General features: G+C 38.5%; 1 protein-coding gene across 2 annotated transcripts in view; it reads left to right on the forward strand.

Moving 5' to 3' along the window:
• LOC124802747 (intraflagellar transport protein 56) overlaps window positions 1-21,408 on the forward strand; it is a 182,270-nt gene that overhangs the window by 21,832 nt on the left and 139,030 nt on the right. Inside the window, exons 2-3 of one of the 2 annotated variants that reach the window (XM_047263731.1) lie at window positions 10,805-10,939; window positions 11,094-11,282. In XM_047263731.1, the coding sequence (XP_047119687.1) occupies window positions 10,805-10,939; window positions 11,094-11,282 (324 nt within the window). Of the gene's footprint in view, window positions 1-10,804; window positions 10,940-11,093; window positions 11,283-21,408 lie in introns of those variants that run through there. The other variant, XM_047263732.1, reaches the window with a different exon arrangement.

Below are 21,408 nucleotides of genomic sequence, written 5' to 3' on the forward strand. Positions count from 1 at the left end.
ATAATAATAATAATAATGATAATAAAAACAGTACTAAGTAAAGACTCTAGGTGTATAGTACAGCCTATTTATTGTTCTGATAGGGAGAGCAAAAACAAGATTAGACTAATTATAGTGCACACAGATGCATTTAAGTGGTCATTCCTTCCACACTCCATACTCAAATGGAATGGGAAGAAATCGTAGTAAGTGGGGCACTGGCAAGAACCCTCTGCCAAACACTTCACAGCAGTTTGTAGTGTATGGATGTAGATTTAGTTCTGTGAACTGAACAGATAAAACATTTTGGTCCCATCATAATGAACTGACAATTACATTTGCAGATAAACTGTGTCCAATCGTGCATTGGAGGAGAGCTAAGATTATAGCCAAATTAAAATTTGACAAAGATCGAATAATCCAAAAGATCATCAGTCAATTTTCTGGTTATGCCATATTTACAAGGCTTTGCAAATACTAATACAAAATATTGAAATGATCCTGACTTCAGAACAGACTTGCTTCACTACAGGGAAATACTGTGCATCTCATTTAGTCTGACTGACTTGGTGTATCAGAGATAACTGCAAAAGAAATCAGATTATACTAACTTTTTCCAAAGATAACAAAGCATCTTATGATACCCGAATCATCACCCTTTTTTTCCATGTTTTTGTTTGACTGAGCTTTTAAAAATTGTGTAGGGCAATTCATTAGCTTTAATCTTCATGTTCATCATATCTTCCCAAAATTTCTTTAGTATCTCGCTCAAAGTTTTTTCTGATATCAGTGCATTTTTGAATTTCAGGGTCAATTGTTTGAATGTGAAAAATATGACTGTAAATTTTTTTCTGAATGTAGAAAGTGTGATTGCCTGTAGTTCAGCTGCAACTTCCACGAGATCCTTTCGAGTGTTAGCAAGCCATCGTTCCTTGGTTTGTCATAAACCATTTATGATTTAGAAGATTTTTGTGGTTAATGATTAGTCATCCATTTGTGATATATGCCTGTATTTTTCGTGCAACAAAATTTCTGCCACACACAGACTTTAGGGATATTAGACCATAAATCTGTACACATGTTCTTCAACCGACTTATGCATATGAGTGGCCTACATTCTTTCCTAGTCATGCAGACTGAACAGTTTAGCTTGGTTGCACAAAAAAGGCACCCAGAATTTTATGGACGTAGCTGTGTTATGTGTTTGGTGTAGGTGTTCACATTGACTTTGAGCACTACATCAACATGCAAATGTGAAATCTAGATTATAACCCCTTCACTGCCTTCGGCTCTCATATGATCAGAGCCAAATCACTTGTCACACCAGATCTCTTGTTTGTATTAAATTTTAAAGATGGCATAATTCCAAACTTTTCATTTGAAGGTTCATAAATGGAAGTAACTAGGATGTTGCTAAACTCTCCAGAAATGAAGTAAGTTAATTTTCATATGTTTTCTTATGATAGACACAACTTACCATTAGGTTTGGCTTGACAAAGAGAAGCACCTCCCTTATTGATTGCATTGATTTGAACCATCTACGAATCTTTGGACATCTGTGTAGGGAAACTCAATGTGTTTCTCGACTGCATAAGTTGTGGAAAAATTGTTCATTAGCTGTAGACAAGCTTTCAGTATTTATGGGTGTAATACTTACAGTAAGCGCTAAAGGGAACAATTTGACTAAATTCATCTTTCACTCGTACTTCTGGGATAGGAGGATTGACCGGTGGATCACAATTTCCTGGGAATGCCTGAGTATTATAATTTTGCACTCTTTGGGGATGCTCCTTTCACATTTTGGTTTATAAGGACAGATGTATACACTTTTGACAAGTCCTTTATACCCCATTATTGAGCTTTATAACCAGAATTTCATGATCACCAAAACTTCTGAGATGTCTGAAGCTACTTAATATGTTGTTCTTGTGACCCTTTTCTTCCCTTTAATGCTATGTGTTACTTAAACTGCTGTTCATCTCTGTGCATATTTGAGGAATTACATTTGAAATTGGCAAGTAGTTATCCTTATTTTGTGTTCCACCATTTTTGTCCACTACATTCTACTGGAGATATTCATTGTCTCTGTAAAAGAACATATTTTAGGAAAAGTCGTTTAATATGGTAGGGGTTTAATTAAATGTTGGACATGATCTTCAAGATAATTGCACATTTGGTATCAATAGGTATCAGTAAGACTGGACACAAGTGTCCCTAGTGATGCAGAGAGAAATGTTTATTTGGCCCATCAATTACCTGATGATGATGATGATGATGATGAGGTCCCATACTCTGAGGAGCGTAGGGGACAATGCGGGAGACCCACACCGCCGACTAGGCAAGGTCCTAGTGGAGGTGGTTTTCCATTGCCTTCCTCCAATCAATTACCTACTAAGTAAAAATTCCTGGATTTGATGTTGTACTAAGTTTACTGACATTGGTGATAAATCTAATAAACAATGAAATTGTGCATAGTTCTGTTCCAGATATAGTTGTTTGTGGCTTGAATTGGTTATGACATGTCAAAAGTAGTGAATTATTTATCTGTATGGTTTCTTTCAGCATAAATGCAGGTTTCCCATTAAATAGAGAGCTTTATGATCCCTTCATCCCAAAATAAAAGGGGCAGTCCAATAGATAATGGCTTACATACTAGTCTGCTGCATCATCAATGAAGTTTTGTTTGCCTGACACCTCTTTCAGGACACAAACATCTGAGTGTCACAGAGGATAAATCAGTCTGTAAGAAAGATTCAAGGGATGTCTAGTGTATTCCATGGAGTTAAGGGTTCTGTATGTGGTTACCATGAGGAAAATCATTGAGTTACATATCTTTCGAATTCCAAAAGACAATTATTAGAACTTTAGAAAATCCAGGATGGGATGTAACAATATTACGAAAATGATAACTGCTGTTCACCATAGAGCGGAGATGCTGAGTTGCAGATAGGCACAGTAAAAAGACTGTCATAAAATAAGCTTCCGGTCAACAAGGCCTTTTTTTATTTTTGATAAAGGCTTTTATGGCTGAAACCTCATTTTGTGACAGTCTTTGTGTTTTGCCTATCTGCGACTCAGCATCTCCGCTATACGGTGAGTAGCAACTAACCTTTTCATAATATTGTTATTAGAAATTTACATGCTGACAGGCAAGGACTGGCCTGTGCTGGAGCCCTCACTCCTTTTTTTCCCTCCAATCCATACTTGTCATCATGGCCTTTGATGTTTAGTGATGTAGCCAAATATACTTGCAGCTCAAAACTCATTGTAAAAGCATCTCTCATTATCTATCAGACTCAAAAGCAGCTGGCAGGTGCCTAAATGAGTATTTCTCTGTTGCTCATTTAGGAGGCTAAATATTAGTCATCTACCACAAGATTTCAAAAGGACAAATGTGTTGTCATGAACTACATTTGACCATAAACATAGTTTCTGAGATTTGTTTTGAACAACCCCTATAAAATATTTTGACACATTCAAACACTGGGCAACATAGTGACAAGAAGAACAATTCATTGTGCAGCAATATCTCACAAGGTTTGATACCTTCCTTTGTGAGGAAATGGACAATAATCTGTTTCACAACAGTGTTGTGTACAGTTCTACATCATGCTTGCTTATGACTAGTGCTGAAGAGAGAACAGTCTTTGTGGGTTGATGCATTACTCAGATCTCCCATATTATTGTCACCAAACAACCTATAGCATCCCACTCTGCTTACATATCATCCTGCAGCCACAAACCAAACTTTTAGTTTAGATTTGAATGGCCAAGAAACTAAAAATCATTTTTATCAAACACTCATACATACATTTTTGCTGTATTACTTTCTGTTTTATGGTTGCTTATCCTTTTTCCAGTCTCTTAGGAATTACATTATAGCAGTTACGTTATTTGTTGCACCAAATATACACTCCTGGAAATGGAAAAAAGAACACATTGACACCGGTGTGTCAGACCCACCATACTTGCTCCGGACACTGCGAGAGGGCTGTACAAGCAATGATCACACGCACGGCACAGCGGACACACCAGGAACCGCGGTGTTGGCCGTCGAATGGCGCTAGCTGCGCAGCATTTGTGCACCGCCGCCGTCAGTGTCAGCCAGTTTGCTGTGGCATACGGAGCTCCATCGCAGTCTTTAACACTGCTAGCATGCCGCGACAGCGTGGACGTGAACCGTATGTGCAGTGGACGGACTTTGAGCGAGGGCGTATAGTGGGCATGCGGGAGGCCGGGTGGACGTACCGCCGAATTGCTCAACACGTGGGGCGTGAGGTCTCCACAGTACATCGATGTTGTCGCCAGTGGTCGGCGGAAGGTGCACGTGCCCGTCGACCTGGGACCGGACCGCAGCAACGCACGGATGCACGCCAAGACCGTAGGATCCTACGCAGTGCCGTAGGGGACCGCACCGCCACTTCCCAGCAAATTAGGGACACTGTTGCTCCTGGGGTATCGGCGAGGACCATTCGCAACCGTCTCCATGAAGCTGGGCTACGGTCCCGCACACCGTTAGGCCGACTTCCGCTCACGCCCCAACATCGTGCAGCCCGCCTCCAGTGGCGTCGCGATAGGCGTGAATGGAGGGACGAATGGAGACGTGTCGTCTTCAGCGATGAGAGTCGCTTCTGCCTTGGTGCCAATGATGGTCGTATGCGTGTTTGGCGCCGTGCAGGTGAGCGCCACAATCAGGACTGCATACGACCGAGGCACACAGGGCCAACACCCGGCATCATGGTGTGTGGAGCGATCTCCTACACTGGCCGTACACCACTGGTGATCGTCGAGGGGACACTGAATAGTGCGCGGTACATCCAAACCGTCATCGAACCCATCGTTCTACCATTCCTAGACCGGCAAGGGAACTTGCTGTTCCAACAGGACAATGCACGTCCGCATGTATCCCGTGCCACCCAACGTGCTCTAGAAGGTGTAAGTCAACTACCCTGGCCAGCAAGATCTCCGGATCTGTCCCCCATTGAGCATGTTTGGGACTGGATGAATCGTTGTCTCACGCGGTCTGCACGTCCAGCACGAACGCTGGTCCAACTGAGGCGCCAGGTGGAAATGGCATGGCAAGCCGTTCCACAGGACTACATCCAGCATCTCTACGATTGTCTCCATGGGAGAATAGCAGCCTGCATTGCTGCGAAAGGTGGATATACACTGTACTAGTGCCGACATTGTGCATGCTCTGTTGCCTGTGTCTATGTGCCTGTGGTTCTGTCAGTGTGATCATGTGATGTATCTGACCCCAGGAATGTGTCAATAAAGTTTCCCCTTCCTGGGACAGTGAATTCACGGTGTTCTTATTTCAATTTCCAGGAGTGTATGTTCATCATCACATCGCTTTGTTTAGTGTGTTAATACGTAGTTGTATAACAGACATGTAATTCAGTCTACTTATATATTTTCTGAAGCTTAAGTTTTTGATACAAATGCTACTTGAGTGTGATGGATTGAAATTTCTAGAAACAATGTAACTTTTGTTTTCATTGTTAGTGCTATTTATCTTGTTCCCTTCTGTGGTGATCTAACTGGAAAGGGGAGAGGGTTATGTAAATGCTTGGCAGATGGGTGGTTCTGGGTAATTTGAGGCCTCATTGTAAACTTATGTTTTTTTTTAGCTGCTGAAGCAGTGACAAGGGCTATCCTCCAGTGCCTTGCGCTCCATACCACACTGTCTCTGATGCAATGAAAAACCATGTGCATCTTTTGCTACTGTTGGGTCAAAAACCTGTAAAGCTTTTGCTAGCTCACCTAACATTTTTGGCACATAGCAAGCAACTGTGCGTGCTCTGACCAAATTCCTAGGAGTAGTGACATTGCATGTGACTTCTAGGCCACTTATATTTTTCTACTATTGTCCCTGTGTAGAAAAGATGTTCTAGTTTAAAAATCTTATCAGCCTTTTGGCATTCTGTATAATGACTACTAAGAGAATAAATTTCTTCGTGCTATCATTTCCTCATGTAGAGAGGAAAGTAATGTGCTGAAATCATATGTACCATTATGGAGCATCTGCCACTTTCCCATATTCAATATCCAAAAAAGTATTTTTGTAATAACCGCTCTTAACTCTTGCTTGTAATTTTTGTTAGAACAGAACTCAGTGTTGCATTTTTTAATCAGTGGCAATCCTTGGTGTTTGATGTCTTTCCAAACTCACTGTTTAAATAGTTGCCTTAAGAGCTCCAGGCACCCTGCAGGTGATGTCTGTTTGATGTATATTACCTTATTTTGATCCAGTGCTGTGACTGTATTTTCGGTCAACATGTCAGGAATTATGAGTTACCTTTCCTAACTCTTACCATAACAGTTTCTACTGGTAGTTGGCCTCACTCTTGTTTCTAATTGTAGCTCAAGAATTGCTAATATTCTTAGCAGAATTTTTTTCAAGTTGTGTTCTCCTTTTGAAATGGCATTCACTTTGGTGCTTTGTTAATGTACTTGATACTTGTCATGTACTCATCGTGCTGACTTGGTAATGACATCCTCCCTCCTTAAGTTACCTTGATCACCTTTGAATGAGTCAGGTGCATTACCTGAGAGACTCAAGAATGCAGCAGTACCACTCACATGTAGAAGTGGAAATAAGCAACACCCATCTTCCTCCTTCCTGTGTCCTCAAAGATTTTTGAGAAGCTAGTTTACAACAAAATATTGAACAACTTCTCTGCAAATAACTAACAACAGTTCAGGTTGAGATCTGTAAAGGCTTCTCTACTGAGAAAGCTATCTATAATATCATGAACTCATTTCTAGTAGAATAAACAAGAAAAATTATCCTTTCACCATTTCCTCCGGTCTTACCAAGACCTTTGATTATGTATATCATAAAAGTCTACTAGAGAAACTAAAATAGTATGACATTAAAGGCTTTCCCTCAAAGTGGATGGAGCTGTATCTTAACAATAGAAAATGGAGGGAACAAGACCAAATTCAGGGTGGGGAAAATATTAAATCTGATGGACTGCGAGTTTCAGCATTTGCCCTGCTCCTTTTATTGGCTTACACAAACGATTTACCTGGGATGATGGAGCTCTCTTCAGAAACTGAGATGTTTTCTGATGACAGTAGTAGATTGACAAAGGGCATAAGCATCTCCATACCAGACTCAGCGATGAGAATAGTGGCATGAACTTACAACTGGTTCACAGCAAACAGCACAAATGAAAACCATAAAAAAGTTATCATAGAAGAGAGCACAAATATTGTGTGAATTTGATACTTTATTTGCCTGTGGAGAAGCATACTGAAGGGCAACAAGTGCCTTCGAGATTGGACAGTCGTTGCAGTAACTTTGTGAAAGGAAGTACATGGATGGGTGTGAATATAGAAGCTACTAGCATCACCAGCATACTTTAGAGAAGTGTGAAGTCCTTGGAAAATATACATTATATTTTTGACACTAGTTGTGGTGTTCATTCAGATAAATGGAATGTCATTCAGATTCATTCATTCTTTGGATATACTTTTGTGTAGAGGTTCTGCACTGGACATTATGATTTGTGCAGAGGTTCTGCACTGGACATTATGATTTGACAGAAGTTTGGTACTATTCAGTTGATGTTGGAATCAAATAATGGAAACTTCAGGTTGGGATATCAAGAGGTTGGAATATCAGCAATATTTAGAAAAGGGTAGATTTGCTACTCACTGTAAAGATAACCTGGTACAACAAAATGACTGTTACAAATTATAGCTTTCATCCAAAACCTTCTTGAGCAATTCACATTCACGCAAGCAAGTGAACCTCATGCAGCAACTGGCAGTTCCAACTGGAATGCAACTGTAAAGTGAACAGCAATTTGGAATGGGGCAGGGAAAGGGGTAAGGATAGCATTGTATGGGTGGGGGGAGAGAAGAGCTCAATCTGGCAGGACATGCAGGGGACTAGAGATTGCCAGACACAGCATCAGGAGTTGAGATGTGTGTGAAAGGGGTGGGGGGCAAGCAGGGAGTGGAAAAGGAGAGGAGTAGAAAGAGAAAGAAGCAAGGAAGGGGAGAGAATGGGGGGCACACTAAGAGAATGAGGTAATGTGAAAAGGGAGAAAGTGATGGGTCTGAAGCTTTCGGGTGTGGGGACGGTAGGTTACCATAGGTTGAGGCCGGGATAGTTTCGGAAGCAGAGAATGTGTTGGAAGGATAACTCGCATCTGTGCAGTTTAGAAAATCTGGTGATGGAGGGGAGGATCCAGATCACCCTTGTCTTCAAGCAGCCATTGAAATTAAGCATGTTATATTCAGCTGCATGTTGTGCCACAGTTTGCTGGTGACCATCTTGGTGGACAGCTGGTTGGTAGTCATACCAATATAAAAAGCTGTGCTATGGTTGCAGCAGAGCTTGTATTCAAGATGGCTGCTTTCGCAGCTGGCCCGGCCTTTGATGAGGTAAGGTAAGCCTGTGAGAAGACTTGAATAGGAGCTTCAGGGTGGGTGGAGTGGGCAGGTCTTGCACCTGGGTCTTCCACAAGGATATGATCCCTGGGGTGGGATTGGGAGTGGCACAAAGATAGACTAGGATGTTGTGGAGGCTGGGCGGGTGACTGAACACCACTTTTGGAGGGGTGTGAAAGATCTTGTGTATGCTGTCCATCATTTCAGGGCATGATGATAGATAATCAAAGTCATAACAAAGGCTGTGATTCAGTTGTTCCTGTCCGGAATGGTATAGGGTGATGAAGGCTGTATCCTGTTGTAACTGGCTCTTAGGGGTGGTGGGAGCATTCTGCTCCCAACCGTCACATCCCCTCTTCTGGCACTGTGCCTGGCAGTCTTTAGTCCATGCAACGCTCACCAGGCAGCACTCTCTTCTCCCCCCACCAATACCCTGCTGTCTCTCCCCTTTCCCTGCCCCACTCCAGATTGAAATTCACAAAAGTCACATTCCGGTTGGAGCTGCTGGTGGAAGTGATGTGCTTGTTTGTGTGAATGTGTGTGTGTTTCAGTTGATGTTGTGTATATTTATGAACAATACAGATTATATATACTAAAGGTGTTCATATATTGATAAAATAAGTAGAGTAGCAGTATTACATTTCCTTGTAGCAATAACTACATGAGGAGAAGACGAAGTCTTTCATAGCTGCATACAAGGCACGGTTGAGCGAGCAAAGGTAATAGAGAAACAGTATTAAATCTTTATTAATTAAATTGTGGCCAACGAAAAACAACACTGCACTGCACCTCTTCAACGGCACAAGCAACACAAAAACTATACAGTAACTCACTGGAGGCATATAGTGTAGTCTGATAACTTACAATTTTGGCCCTTTTCAAATGATGCAAGGTGTTGCATACACTAATGGCCCATTGGGATGTTTAACCTTCTTCATTTGGAAGGTGTAGTTCAGCCTGGGGGTGGTTTTATAATGTTTTGGGGGCATTTTTTTTTTTTTTTTTTTTTTTCAGTGACTTGGACCCAATCATTCCTGTTACCATGAATGTAAACCAGAGTGCTTATTTCTACATTTTTAGTGACTACATATTGTGCTTTCTTCTACAGTATCAAGGTGAGAATGCTATGGACTCTTTCACCTTAGAAGATGACAACAGCTGTGTACACTGACTACGTGAATACATTTCTGGTTAGACGCACACTGAGGTACCCTATCACACCTCAACTGCCCAACTAACTCAACCAGTCTTAACCCCATATAAAATGCCCGGAAGTATTTGGATCAGTAGATGAAATACAGCAATCAGCGTCCATGCAATTCAGTAGCTCTATGGAATCCAATCATCAATGAGTGAATGGTTTCAGATGAATGAGTCATACCTGAAGAAACCCGTGGCCTCTCTGCCTCACAAAATTGAGGCTACTATCAGGCTAGAGGGAGTGTTTTGTGATACTAGTGTGATATCTCCTGGGGTGACTTAGTTTTCATTTAGTGTGATTATTGTGCAATTCTAGACAAATCAGAGTTGCTTACAGGCACCAGAAGTAGAGACTGATGAGCACATACTGGAATGAGACACAATGTGTGGAATTTCTAAGCATAAAGAAGGATAATAAACTGAAGTGGAACTAGTACATGCATAAGTGTTAATGAAAAATCGCCATTTTGTCTGCTTTGCACTGTGAAATCTTTCTCATTGTGTTCTGCAGTAGACACAGGCAGAAAATTGAAAATTCCCATGTATTACACAAAGAAGTAAAAGAATATCTCATTAAGCCACTAGCCACTATCTCTGCAATTTGTCAGAATATTTGGACTCAGGGATGTAAATTCTGTATATCTACAATGTTTATATTAAACAAGTTTTCACTTCCTCAGTATGTAAACAACTGATAGCATTTTGTGTAAAGCTATATAAATGCTTTGAAGTGTTACATGAAGACATCATTTGATTAGTAGAAGAAGAGAAGCAGTGGCTTTCTTCAAAGTATCTGTTTTTTCTCCTAATGTACATAAACAAATACTGAGTACTTCAGAAGTGATTTAGTCTCTGGTTGATGTCCCAAGTCTTAGAAGTCACTGCTCTGTATTAATTAAACTCTTACGTTAACAGAGATAATAAGAGAAACTCGAGCAAGTGGAAAAACGATATATACTGAATTTTTTGAGATTTTAAATGTCATTGGGCATAAACATATAAAATATCTATCAAAAAATATGTTATTGTTTTATTGCTTTTGTAGCATTTTGTATTTTTGTCAAAAAAGAATTTATTGAAAATCTCTATTTTCTTAATGAATCTCTTTATGAATAGTGATGCAATTTTACTGTAGTTTAAATTTACATTTTCATAGAAACAAAAAATAACACCATATTTTAAACACTATCTATGGTGAAATAAACCACTTTAATGGTTACAGATTCTATCCAGAGCAAAACCAGCTAGTGGTGTTACCCACACTGCAAGCAGTCAGCCATCAGGTCGAAAAGAAATACCAAAATTAGAAGACTTTTTGGCCAAACGGGACTATACTGGAGCATTAACCGTTCTTGATGTGAGATAACAGCATTATCTTCTTTTTTTCTGTCATTTTTTCTACTGTTTACTTTGTAATTAGCTTTATACTTTAGACAGATAAGTGGGCAGTTATCACAAATTAACTGTTATAGAATAGTAATTTAATATGTGCTTCAGAACTATGTTTCTAGTTTACAGGACGTAAAAACAATGAGGAGACAGAGATGTGGATTGGCTATTGCGCATTTCATTTGGGTGATTACAAAAGAGCAATGTCTGTATATGAATCCTTGAGACATTTAAAGAATCCTCCAGATGGTGTATTTGTTAATCTTGCGTGCTGCTACTTTTATCTTGGAATGTATCCAGAAGCTTTAAGGGTGAGCCATTTTGCTTTTGTTTGTAGCAGCATTTCAAAATGAGTACTGATGTTTAGGATACTCGAGTAATCAATTAATAGATATCTATGAGAATCTCATGAAACACAACTTGAAATCAAACTAATTTCTTCCTGACAAATTTTGTGCATTACACTGTATACCACTTCATAACATATTTGTTTGCTCTGTTTCCTTAATTAGAGACTAGGTATTGAAAGATTGAGATCAAGAATTATTTTGTCTTTTCTTGTTTACAATACCATAATTATTATTTTATTTTCTGAGAATACCCATCCTACCTTTCAGCGTTTATTTTGGAGTAGTTCACATTTTGTTTTCCTATTTCAGTATGTTATTTGAATTGGTAAGTCACTTTAGTTTTCATTTCAAAACAATACAGTGTGCTTAAATCTTTCAAATCAGTTGGATTTGTATGTATGGTTGCTTCAGGTACTGAAGTCTGTGCTATTACAGGAGATAATAATTTTTAAAAAGGATGTTGAGTTCTGTTATTGACCATGGATAACAGCAATAAACAGCTGGATGAATGTTTAGAAGGCACATAACTACTGCAGATTCCATTGTTGTTGTGTGTTGAAAGAGTTACATGCAGCTCAGTGATGTGAATTATGTCCATAGAGCAACCAAGGCAGTTGCTTGGACTAATTTGTGCATAGTGAACATGCAAGCAGTGCAGTTTCATTGTATTAACAAAAGTAAAACACTTTGTGGATAATTGAAACAAGTTATTCATAGTTTGATAAGTTCTACAATAATGAAAATGTAACAAACTTCATATAAGTTTGTTCAACAGCATGTATGTTGTCACAGGACTGTGATTTTCAACACCAGGGAGGGCAACCTAGGTCCTGAGAAAAGTCAACATCAGTCCGTAGATGGCATGGAAATGTATTTTTTTAAATAACTTGATATTACGTTGATTGATTGTTCTGTCAGTTCTTGGTTGAATATTTTATTGTTATGGATGAAAACACACACAACACTGGTGTAACATTGTATAATAGTTGTTATTTACTTCACAAACTGGTTTTTGGCTGTTACACCATCATTAGGTACAAAGATAAATATATGGTGCAGTGCATTTTTTGCAGGATCAAAGAGTATCTTCATTTCCAAAGATTATTAATGTAATTTTTAGGAATAAAAGAAGGGAAATTATTTTAGTGAAAATGCAATTATTTAATTAAGGTAAAATATGTGACACATTAAGTAATGAACTATATAACAAATTACAACTTTGTTCTTAAAAGAAAATAAACTGATCAATAAACTTTGGTGATATGTTCCAGGGGAGTGGCTGAACAAAATAATCTTGACTTTAACAGGTCCTAAATGTCAGACAGATGAGAAATACTAGAGAGATTAAGCAGCTAAGTGAAGCACCTGTGATTATTCAATATAAAATTTGTTAACGGAACAGGAGAGTAACTGCAGTAAAGGAGAAATGGGACATGTGTGTAACAGGGGTAATGTACAATATGACATGGCTAGGATTATGAGTAGTATCTGCAGTTAGCAATGGCGAGTAAGGGAACTGTGTCTGGTCATTCAGTACTAAGCTTGGCCAGATAGTCATATGTGTATTAATTTCCATTATTGCAAGGTAATTCATCTTCGTTTACGGATGTGATGTAATACTCCATTAGTGAAGACAATTTCCAAATTGAATTAAATACAATCAGACAAATAATATCAAACAATGGCTACCCTGCAACATTGGTGAACTCCATAATGTACGAAAAGCAGGAACAGCAGATGTGCTCTTTTATCCTGTTCTTGAACCACCACCTCAAGAGTGCGATAAATGGTACGCAATTCCATATAATGGAAAAGTCTCGCTGGATGTAGCCAGAAAGCTTAAATCCAGTAACTTTAAAACATCAGTTTATGTGTACAACGCTGTTCGATACTTTTTGCCCAATGGTAAAAACAGCACTTCATCTTTGGAAAAGAATGGATTATACAAAATCACTTGTAATTGTGACAAATTCTTTATACATCTGTCTCACAGGGCAATATGCACCCACTTGAAGGAACACCATAGAAGATGGAAACTTAGAGAAGGAGACTCTACTTTTTGTAGACCACCTGTTTAAAGAAGGCACAGTTATAAGATGCAACATGAAGTGTCACATGCACAAAGGAAGGAAGATGAACTACCTTGAAATAATGGAAATTGGTAAACATATGTCTGTCAGGCCAAGCTTAGCACTGAATGACCAGACACAGTTCCCGTACATGCCACTTCTAAGTGCAGGTGCTGCTCATAATCCATCCATGGCATGTTGGAAATTACCCCCGTTACATGGACCATTTTCTTCTTTACTGCAGTTACTCTCTTGTCCTGTTAACAAATTTTATATTGAATAATCACAGGTGCTTCACATAGCTGCTTAATCTCACTAGTATTTCTTATCTGTTTGTCATTTAGGACCTGTTAAAGTCAAGAGCAGTATTGAGCAGTATTCTAGTGCTGGTCACATGAATGATTTGTAAGCAATCTTCTTCATAGATTGATTGCACTTCCTCAGCATTCTACCAATAAACAGAATTCTACCACTTCCTTTACCCATGACTGAACCTATGTGATCATTCCATTTCACAGATATTTGCGTGGGTTGGCTGATTCCTGATTCCAACAGTGACTCATTGGTATTATAGTCATAGGAATTACATGTTTTTTGTTTTTGTGAAGTGCACAATGTTACATTTCTGAATATTTAAAGCAAGTTATCAATCTCTGCACCACTTTGAAATTTTATAAAGATCCGACTGAATATTTATGCAGTGTCTTTCAGATAGTACTTCATTACAGATAACTGCAAAATCTGCAAAAAGCCTGATTTTACTATTAATATTGTCTGCAAGGTCATCAATACACAACATGAACAGCAAGGGTCCCAGCACACTTTCCTGGAAAACACCCGAAGTTACTTCTACATCTGACACTGACTCTCCATCCAAGATAACATGTTGTGTTTCCCTATCAAAAAGTCCTCATCCAGTTACAAATTTCACATTATAGCCCACATGATTGTACTTTTGGCAATAGCTGTAGGTGTGGGGCTGAGTCAAATGGTTTTTGAAAATCAAGAAATATTGCATCTACCTGACTGCCTTGATCCAAAGCTTTCAGTATGTTTTGTGAGAAAAGTACGAGTTGGGTTTCAGATGATCGATGTGTTAGAAATCCATGCTGGTTGGCATTGAGAAGGTCATTCTGTTTGAGATACGTCATTGTGTTTGAGCTCAGAATATGTTCCAAGATTCTACAACAAACCAATGTCAGGGATATTGGACGGTATTTTGTGGGTCACTCCTGCTACCCTCTTTATAGACAGGTGCCACCTGTGCCTTTTGCCAAGGGATCTACGACAGATTACAGTTGGAAGAGGGGCTAACTCAGCCACAAATTCTGTATAGAATCTGACATCCATCGGGGCCTGGAGCATTGTTCTATTTTAAAGATTTCAGCTGTTTCTCAGCACCACTGACACTCATCTTTTCAGTGGTACGAGGATTACATTGGGGCAATTCTCCTGTGTTTTCCTTTGTAAAGGAACATTAGGGAATGGAGTTAAGCATTTCAGCTTTTGCTTTGTTACTATCTGTTTCAGTTCCTGTCTCATTCACTGGGAACTGGACACTAACTTTGGTGCCAGTAATAGCCTTTACATATGACAAGAATTTCTTTGGGTTCTGTGAAAGATCACTTGACAGTATTCTGTTACAGTAGTCATTGAAAGCATCATGCACTGCTCTCTTGACAGCCAAATGTGTTTCATTCAGCATATCTCTATCTATAGCCCTACACTTTGTTTTACAGTTATTAAGCAGTAATCTCTGTTTCTTTAGAAGTATCCTTACACAGGGTGTATACGAACCATGACAACTGGGAGATCCAGGAAAAACCCAGGAATTTTTTCATCCACGTGAAAACTTGAAAGAACCCAGGAATTTTTCATTGTTTTAGTTTTCAGTTAAATTTTTGTAACTTTGACTGATAAGAACCAATATTCTAACAAAGGATATTAGTGTATGCTGCTACTGCAGAATAATACGGCAGCAATAAAACATGAACGTGAGGGAAAAAAATAAAAACTTTAGTTGCAAAGGAAATGTGCCATATGCAGCAACAAAACACAATGTTCATACAAGTGTCAGCCAACAGCAAAATGTGTCAACAGCATTAGGAAGACTATGCAATGCTTCCTAATAACAAATTGATTCCAATGAGCATGACATCACAACTGCTTACATTAGATTCGTTTGTCCAGTTGCGAGCGAGCTCATGCGCATGCGCAGTTGAGTCATGTATGAGTAGTACCTTCTCCTGCTTCTGGCTACAGATGTGTGGCAGTTAGCTGTATAAGGAATAGCAGCAAGCAGCTAGATGTTACACAGAAAAATTTTACTGGTGTGCCTAAGCTGCCAGATTCACACATGCGCAACAGGCCCGGATCTAGAGGATGTGAAGCAAACTGGGGTATCTGCCCAGGGCAGCAATTTAAGGGGTTGGGGGGGGGGGGGCAAATTCATATTCTTGAGGAAAAAGACCTTATCTTACAAAGTGCCTAGCATCCAGCACGTTGGTCTATCGATTATTCATATGATTTTGAAATCCATCCCTGTTGGTTTTTGAACATTTTTTGAACAAATTCTAAGTTGACTTCTGAATTAATTCTTAAGCTGATTTTTGAATGCATGGATAGTGTATATGATGTCTCTGCCAGGATAATTTCCATTGCCTCTAGAAATAAATTTTCCTGCAGACAAAAGGAGCAGGGTTATATGATCTGAGAGGAATAAAGCCTATTGGGTGAATGCCAGTAACTATTTATGTGATTGACTGGGTTTGCGAAGGTTCAGCATTTTATAATTATTAGCAAAATCCAGACAGCCAGAGTGCAAATAAATGACTAATAGGAATAACAGATGAGAAAGATTACATATTATCTTCCTGGTGTATCCAAGAAAAAGAAATTTTGACATAAAGTTTTTGGGCAGACCACTATACTAGTAAGGGCCAGTTGTACAGTCCCCAGCTAGCAGCCGCTAAAGTTCTATTCTGGAAGAAGTGTGGAAAACATGTTGTACGAACACGTAATAATGCCTAACCGGTGAATAGACATAGGATAACTAAAACGGTGATTGTGGCAGGGTTAAAGAAGTTAACTGGAGAATAAGTTTTGACACTTTCAGGAATAGTTACAGAATTAGTGATGACAAGGTTGTTAGAATGAGGAAGGAGAAGAAACAGGGACATCACACAAATTAAGGAAGAATATGATAAAAATTTCGTGCTACTACTTTTATATCTCCGGCTTCAGAAGCTAGAGCATATGAATGAAATGTGAAACTGTTTTCTGACATAAAACATTTTGCTTGTAGTAGGCCTAATAGGCATTTGATGTTGGTACTTTGTGAATTATATTCTGTCGTGTTGTAAAAATGACCATTTGTACCAAAACAGTCTCATTTATTTGATGTGTGTTACAATTGCTGCAATGTTAGGCAGGCCTATTTCGTTTTATCTAGCAGACAGTGACAAAATACACATAATCAGATTGAGAAACCACACCAGTCTTGGGTACTATTTGTATTAATAGCTTTTTCAGTATTAAAAAATGGCATTTTGTTCTTTCATGTAGCAAAATGTTTGACGAACTTTGATGAGTTAGTAGATTCTTTCCCAGAAAGGAAAGTACACCATGTAAAGCTGTGGCAAGATTAAAGAGAAAAAATGCTAGGACTTAAGGGTTGAAGACATGTGTACTGTCTTGCTTGTCTATTGTTTTTACTGGTTTTATGTATCCTATATTTAATTGTATGTCACACAGAACAGAAAGTTATTAGATAATAGGCAATAAAGAGTGCAAATTTTCTGAAGAGTTCTTGTTCTCCCTGTTACAAATAATCCCAATCCAGTATTAATTGCAAGTTTTTTTTAAGAGGAGCAGGATTTCAAACCGGCCAACTGGGAGCAGGAGAGGCACCACAGGACATTTTAATTTCCACTGACCTGAATATAGTTTGATGTCACCCATTACAAAATATTACATGTTTGAATTCCACGGAGCAAAATACAGCGACATGCGATAGAAGAATGCTGTGTGAAGAGGCGTGGCACTGCACTTTGGCACACTTACGACCAAATAACATTCTCACATTTCCTCGGACCCATATGTTTTATGTCTCAGGCTCTTCAGAAAGATGTGTGCAACAAAATGAACATATTTTTGGAAAGTCAATTTCTAAAATTTTTGGCATCCCACCTCAAACGCTTGAGGGGGGGAGGGTGGGGCACTATCTTGTATTGCCCGGGTTTGGAAATATCATAGATCCGGGGCTGATCCACAGACCAGTCTGAGTTGTAATGGGGAGGTGGGTAGTCTCCACATGTCCTGTGCTTACATTTAGTGATTTTGCTGTTTCCTCTTCATTTATTGCTCTCACGTCAAGTGAAAACAAAATGGATTTCTGTGGCTGGGAGCTATCGAGTGAATTAAAATACATTCACATAATTATGGAAGGCTAAAATATGTTATTAGTTTCAGATTTTATTTTATTTCCACCTTTCCGATGGTCAAGCTTTAATCGCCTTGCAGAACAATGAAGTTATTTTTGTCAGTTTGCTAAAGAAATTAGGCTTTTATTAATCCTTTCCTCTGAGGCAGTCAATTTATTTGAAACGAAGTTTTTGAATCGCACACTATTGGCTAGTTTGAACTGTTCGCTGCATTTCAAGTGCACATTTTCGTCTTCAAGCACGTATGGCATTATGCCATAATAAAGAACCAAACATGAGATAATATGGTACTGGTACTCCAAGAAAATTTATGTCCCAATCTGGACATACGAATGTGCACCTTAAGCTGAATTATGCATTTTGGTATCGTTCACGAAATTCCCATGCTCTTGGAGTATCGTCTTAATGTCTTGTTTCTTTTGTGACATAATGTAAGATCTCTTAATGTTTTACAGGTACGAATATACGGGCTTCCTGCGTCATCGTAGCTGCGCAAATGAGATGATGCCTTTTATCTGATGCCCTCTGGAAACTGCCGAAACAAACCTATTTCTAACAGGTTGCGGGAAAATATTGCGAATGGTTGTTTGAAAAACATTACTTGCAAAGAAAATTTCCTTTTATGCAAGATGAACTATGTGCGATAATGTATGATGAATTTCTTAAATCACAGAGTGTTTGACTCTCATTTAAAAATCAACTCTTTGAGGACAATCATTTAGAATAATTTCGAGCCCAGAAGATCAGACATTTATGTCGTTAAAAATTTTACTGGCACAATTGTGTGATGTATCTTAAAGTGTAACACACACAAAAAAGATCAACATTATATGTGAAAGCTTAGCTTCTCTTGCAGCTTATTAATCTTTGAGACCAATATTATAAGTGAAAGCTTTTCTTTTCTTGTAGCAACACTGTGTATATTAATTTAAACCATTAACTTTTCCTATTTATGTCTTCAGGCTATTTAACAGTGGTGTTGCTATTGGCTGACTACATCATGTGTCCTATGCTCTGAATATCCTTTGTCATATGCTCTGAATGTCCACCGTCATTGGCTGGCGAGATCATGTGACATGAGCTATGACTGGCTTACAAAAGCACATCATAATCTCAATTTCAATGCTTTGGGAAGCAACATGTGGTGTTTGGTCGAATACGAAAATATGCAGTGTACATATTGCTGTGCATCAGATATCTTTTCATAACATGTTTTTTTCCCCCCTGAGTTTTGTTTCCTGAAGTGCCGGGAAATTCTACGCCGGTGTATTAAACAATAACCATTCAAAAGATTGATAAGTTTTATAGTTCCAAGGAAAATTATACTGTCACTAAACACGGAAAAAGTGTATTTTCACCTGGGAGAAGGTGTATTTTTAACCGGAAAATACGGGAATTTTTTTTCCTCGTCCACATATAGACCCTGTTACAGTGACTGTACAACACGGAAGTTCCCTCCCATTATGAACTGTTCTACTGGATATATATCTGTCCAGTGCATGGTCAATTATTCTTTGAGCCAGAATTTCTGTAGATGCTCCTGACATGTGCTGAAAGTTTCAAGTTCCTCATTGAGATATGTTTGCTGAACTTCTGCTTGTTTTAGTTGTCCTTTGTACTTTGGTAATAAGCAAATTAAACATCAGGAATTTGGATTTTTATTTGCTAGACACACAAGCTCTGGAATACTTACAGTGGGACACATAAAGATGGTGTAACATACAAGGAAAGTGCACACTGCAAAGATTTTTGTGATATCCAACCAAAAATGGAAATCACTAAAGAAAGTATTGACTTTTGGTTAAAAAATACATTCATCCTGATTTTCCATTTTTAGTACACCTCCTAAAGATGACTCAAATTTGTTATTATGTGTTTGGGAGTCTTATTCAAATGTCATGATACTTTAGACATTTGGCTTCTTTCTCTGTGTATGAAGCATCCCTTTGGTACTGGCTCCATTAATAAGTCAGCGTGCAGGTCCTTGAGTGGGACATGTCCTAGTACAAATAGAGTACAATAGAGTACAAATAGAGTACAATAGGCCCTTCGTAGAGTGTGCTTCTACTCTTTGTTTTGGTGAACCCCATGTAACAGTGAATTCACCAAGCTTTAACAGCACACTAGTTGTGGATTTCCTGATTTCCACATCACCAGCTTAGTCTGGATCACTATAGATCTGAAGTTGATTTTCCTGTTTTGAAGGAAAATACAAAGTTCATAGTGCCCTTAATATGATTCATGATCCTTTCCACAGTGTTCCAATGAATCTTCATTTGTTTCTTAAGATGCTGACTGGCACTGCAGACTGCAGAGGTAATGTCTGGCCATGGTCCTATCAGCAAATAATCAGACTACCCACAGATCTCCTGTGTGGTTTTTTTAGGTGTGTAGCCACACGTATGAAAACTGTGATGGTTTCCTGGTATTGCACAGGACTAATAGCCTCCATTTTGAAGTGGCACCGAATCTTTATGGTTTGTTCACCTCTTGATTTAGAAAAATAGAAATGTCAGCTAAGTTTTCTGCCTGTAAGCTCAAATCTGTAAACAATTTTATGGATCTGATGTCAAATTCTCTACATAGTTTGCTTGGCAAAATGTCAGTAATAACAAACTTATTAGTAGTTCTAGAATTACATCCAGTCATGGAGGGTCATGTATATTTGTTAAAAGTGGCATTGATTATTGTAATATAAAACCCATTGAACTGTTAGCTGAAGAGAAAGTTTTTGAAGTATCCGCAGTTGAACTCTCTGCATTAAAATTAATAATCATCTGTGTATATAGGAGCCCTGATGGGAACTTAAATGATTTCTGTCATCAACTAGAAGCAGCTTTAAATACTATAAAAAACTTCAACAAAACAGTGATCATATGTGGATATTTTAATATTGATTTTCAAGAAATCTCAAAAGACCAGCAAAGCTTGATGACCCTACTGGAAACATATAACATAAAGCCACCATAGACTCTCCTACAAGAGTTACACCAACAACTAGCTCAACAATTGATCAGATATTAATAAACACAAATGTAAATCACAATTTCTGTGCCAGAAATCTTAATACTTGCTTCAGTGATCACTATGCACAGTTTATTGCTTTGCACATCCCAAGTGAAACACCTGAGAAAGAGGAACTTATAAAAGAAGCAAGGAAATTCACTAACATACAAATAAACCTTTTTGTACAGAGACTAAGTGAAGAAACTTGGTATGAAGTGAAGTGTATACTTGTGAAAATACTAACAAAAAGTTTGAAAAATTCATGGAAATCTTCATGTCATACTTTGAAGCTCCATTTCCATTAAAAAAACAAAAATGTCAACCTAACTTCAAAAAGAACTAATGGATTACAACAGGTATTAGAATCTCTTGTGCAGAGAAAAGAAGATTACACAATATAGCAAAGACACAGAACATGCCTCCTGAATTTCATTTGTACCTGAAGAATTACAAGAGGATCCTCAAAAATGTTCTAAGGAAAGCTAAAACAATGGCAAATGACAAATACATTGAAAATTCAAAAAACAAATCTAAAGCTATATGGGAAGTTATAAAAAATCAAACAACAAG

This window comes from Schistocerca piceifrons, chromosome 6, assembly GCF_021461385.2.
Source record: "Schistocerca piceifrons isolate TAMUIC-IGC-003096 chromosome 6, iqSchPice1.1, whole genome shotgun sequence".
In the NCBI taxonomy this organism is placed as follows: Eukaryota; Metazoa; Arthropoda; class Insecta; order Orthoptera; family Acrididae; genus Schistocerca; species Schistocerca piceifrons.